At 41.1% G+C, this 2,992-nt stretch overlaps 1 protein-coding gene across 1 annotated transcript in view; it reads left to right on the top strand.

The window, feature by feature from the left end:
- The window catches only part of LOC103925502 (ubiquitin carboxyl-terminal hydrolase 4-like), a 48,057-nt gene that overhangs the window by 26,567 nt on the left and 18,498 nt on the right, over positions 1–2,992 (top strand). Inside the window, exon 10 of the mRNA XM_009334233.1 lies at positions 1,087–1,311. Coding sequence (XP_009332508.1) covers positions 1,087–1,311 — 225 coding nt within the window. The remainder of the gene's footprint in view (positions 1–1,086; positions 1,312–2,992) is intronic.

Here is a 2,992-nt window from a genome sequence, read left to right as displayed (position 1 = left end):
TCCCTAAGTGAACCGATGTTCTCCTGATCAGGCTTTTACCTCTTGTCACAGTACAAACAGATGCCACATACTGGCAAATGCAGAGTCCAGAGTAAATATATTGGGCAGAAAAATGTTTTAGGAGCCTCTAAAAGACAGACACAAAATTATTTTTGTTTTTCCTCTTAACTGGCAATAACTTCATGTCTTTTGTCTTTTCTTGCATAATACAGTGTATGTGACGACACCACAAGTAGTAGTATATTTAATCTTTTTTCTCTCCAAGAAATGCTGATAATTGTGGCATGGAAAGGATGCCCAGCATGCCTTCATTTTATTTAGGTACTTCCTTTCCCCCGATGTAGGAGATGCCTTGCATACATATCACTGCAGTTGTTGGAGCTAATTACTCTGTTCCCATCTCAGCATCCTGGTTAGTGACAGTAGCATTGCAGTGTGTGTGTGTATATATGGCACTTACCTCACTTTAGAGATGTAGAAATTATATGTTATTTGTACCATAAACTAAAAGTCTCATGCTAAGAAGAGCCTCTGATTGCATTGAATAGGCAAATGCCAGTTATCAGATGCTCTTAGGTAAGGAGTTTATAAGTTGTATTGTGAAAGTCTTCAAGGGATTATAATTTGTCTCCTTTTATACTTTCTTTCTGAGACATGGACCATCACTTTTCAAGAAGAAAAAACTCTACTTTTTTCTCAGAAGCTCTAGCTGCAGTTGTCTTTCAAAAGTAGGGGGCAGCAGTCCATTCCTCAGGGAGGAGAGTGGAGCCTATCTTGTTAGCAGCTTTCTGTCCTGAAGAGCAGCATGTAACCCGGTCACTATCCGGGCTCCATTCAGGCTTCTGGCATTGTGTGCACCAAGGAATACCTGACCAAGTGACTCAGCTAAAATAGATGTACTACATTTGACTTGATGCAAGGCCTTAGTTTCACTGAGAAGAAATCGCAGCGTGTTATGCTGGACACATTGGTAGACCCCCCTTTCAGTATCAATTTTCCAAGTTTTCTTTCATCTCTATGCTTGCCATGCTATGGAAGTGTTTGCAAGAAATAACTTTTAATATATTTTTTTTTTTCTTTTTATAGGAGGTGGCAAAAGAGGCCTGGGAGAATCATAGGCTGCGGAATGATTCTATCATTGTGGATATTTTTCATGGTCTTTTCAAATCTACCCTTGTTTGTCCCAAATGCTCCAAAGTTTCTGTGACCTTTGATCCCTTCTGTTACTTAACCCTTCCACTGCCCTTGAGGAGAGATCGTGTCATGGAAGTTACCCTGGTATATGCAGACCCACAGCATAGACCTGTCCAGGTGAGGCATATTGAAGACACAAATTTCTTTAAGTCATCTGAGTCTTTCTCTTGGGTTTTAAAGTTGAGACTTTTCAAGTAATCAGGACATTGATGTCCACCTTTGAGTGAGGTAAGATGGTTTTTTTTTAATGTAAAAACTGGGAATTGAACATGTGAAATCAAGTGGCTTTGTAAAATCTCTGTTCGTGAGACTAGGGTCATGGGTTAGCTGGAAGTGGCTTACCTGTTCCTGTGATGTGATTACCTGTGTGATGTACTGCTCCCTGAAAGCAGTAATGTGTTTGCATTGTAATGTTTACCTCTTGTTACCTTGGAAAATGTAGAGGTGAAACTTACCTAAATGGGTAAGGCCTCTGAATTTCAAACAGAAATGAAAAAACAATCCCTCTTGAAAAAACTGGAAAATTACTTGATTGCTTTTAAAGCCTGCTCAATTCTAAGATAGACTGATTTTTTTTTTTTAATTCCCCCACCACCATTTTATTTTCAAATGGGCCTGTCGGTGGGCACGCACATACCTAAAGTAACCTTGTGCTTGCCATGCATGTCAAAAGAAGCACAAGATCTGGGAGGCCCAAGCAGAGTGACTGGATGCCCTGATGCAATTTTGGAGGCACTGATTGGCAATATTTGCATGTGCTGTGGATTATAACTGCAGATGGTAAAACTTGTGCTTTGTATGTACACTGTTAGTTTGAGGGGGGTGATAGGTATAGTGGAGAAGGATGTATGCTGAATTCACAATAAATTTTCATCCTGCTTTTTGTACAACTGTGAAATCAAGGACAGCTACACTTGTTCTTGTCACCAAGACTTTATAAAGGGCAAGAACAGAGAAGGGATTCATTGAGAAAACAAGCAAGATTACCAATAGCATAGAGACTGAAAGGATAAATTCTTCTACTTTAAAGAATCAAGATTAACAGAACTTCCGCTACCTGGAGCTCTTTTAGATGAGTTGGCCACGTGCATGTTCTACATCCCACCTTCAGTCTCCCTGTGAGCAATTCTTTGCATTTTGTGATCTCCCACTTGGGAAGCCAGAGGTGTGCACCACTACTCCCCTCTGGTGTGTGACACAAGGAGGAATTGTGTCTCTGCCATGTGGGTTGTGCTGAGACAAAGTGAACTGAAAGCCTCTGATGGCCACAGTGGAATATGCAGATGGATAGTATAACTGAGAAGATCCTGGTGAATATTGATACATAACTCCTTTTAGTCAAGGCAAGTATGTTCCACATAATTCTCTCTGAGTGTGTGCCTATCTATAACCTACAGTGCCTTTGAATCCTTCTCTTAAAACATATGGTACTGATTACTTGATGGAGGAAAGATGCTAGGTTAAACCAAACTGTAGATGCTTGTGTTCTGGTGCACCTGTATTCTTGCATCCATGCACGTTGCTGGTTGCAGAGTGTCGCTTAGCCATGTTAAAAGCTCACAGATCTGTCTTCAGGGAAGTGTTCAGAGCACTGGAAGTGGAACCAATGGATTATCATATGTTTAGCATCTGAGGTAGAGTGTTCCCACTGACTTACAAGATATTTCTGCTTAGGAGTGTGAAAGGTTTCTTGACTTGTGCCCCTCGTACTTTTTGTAGCTGAATGTAAGTGGTGTATTGACCCAGGCCAGCAGCCAAGCACCCACACAGCCTCTTGCTCACTCTCCCCTGCCCTCTT

This window comes from Pygoscelis adeliae, unplaced genomic scaffold (assembly GCF_000699105.1).
Source record: "Pygoscelis adeliae isolate BGI_AS28 unplaced genomic scaffold, ASM69910v1 Scaffold411, whole genome shotgun sequence".
Classification (NCBI taxonomy): domain Eukaryota; kingdom Metazoa; phylum Chordata; class Aves; order Sphenisciformes; family Spheniscidae; genus Pygoscelis; species Pygoscelis adeliae.
Note: the sequence above shows the minus strand (reverse complement) of the source record. Positions and strands in the feature narration are given on the sequence as shown.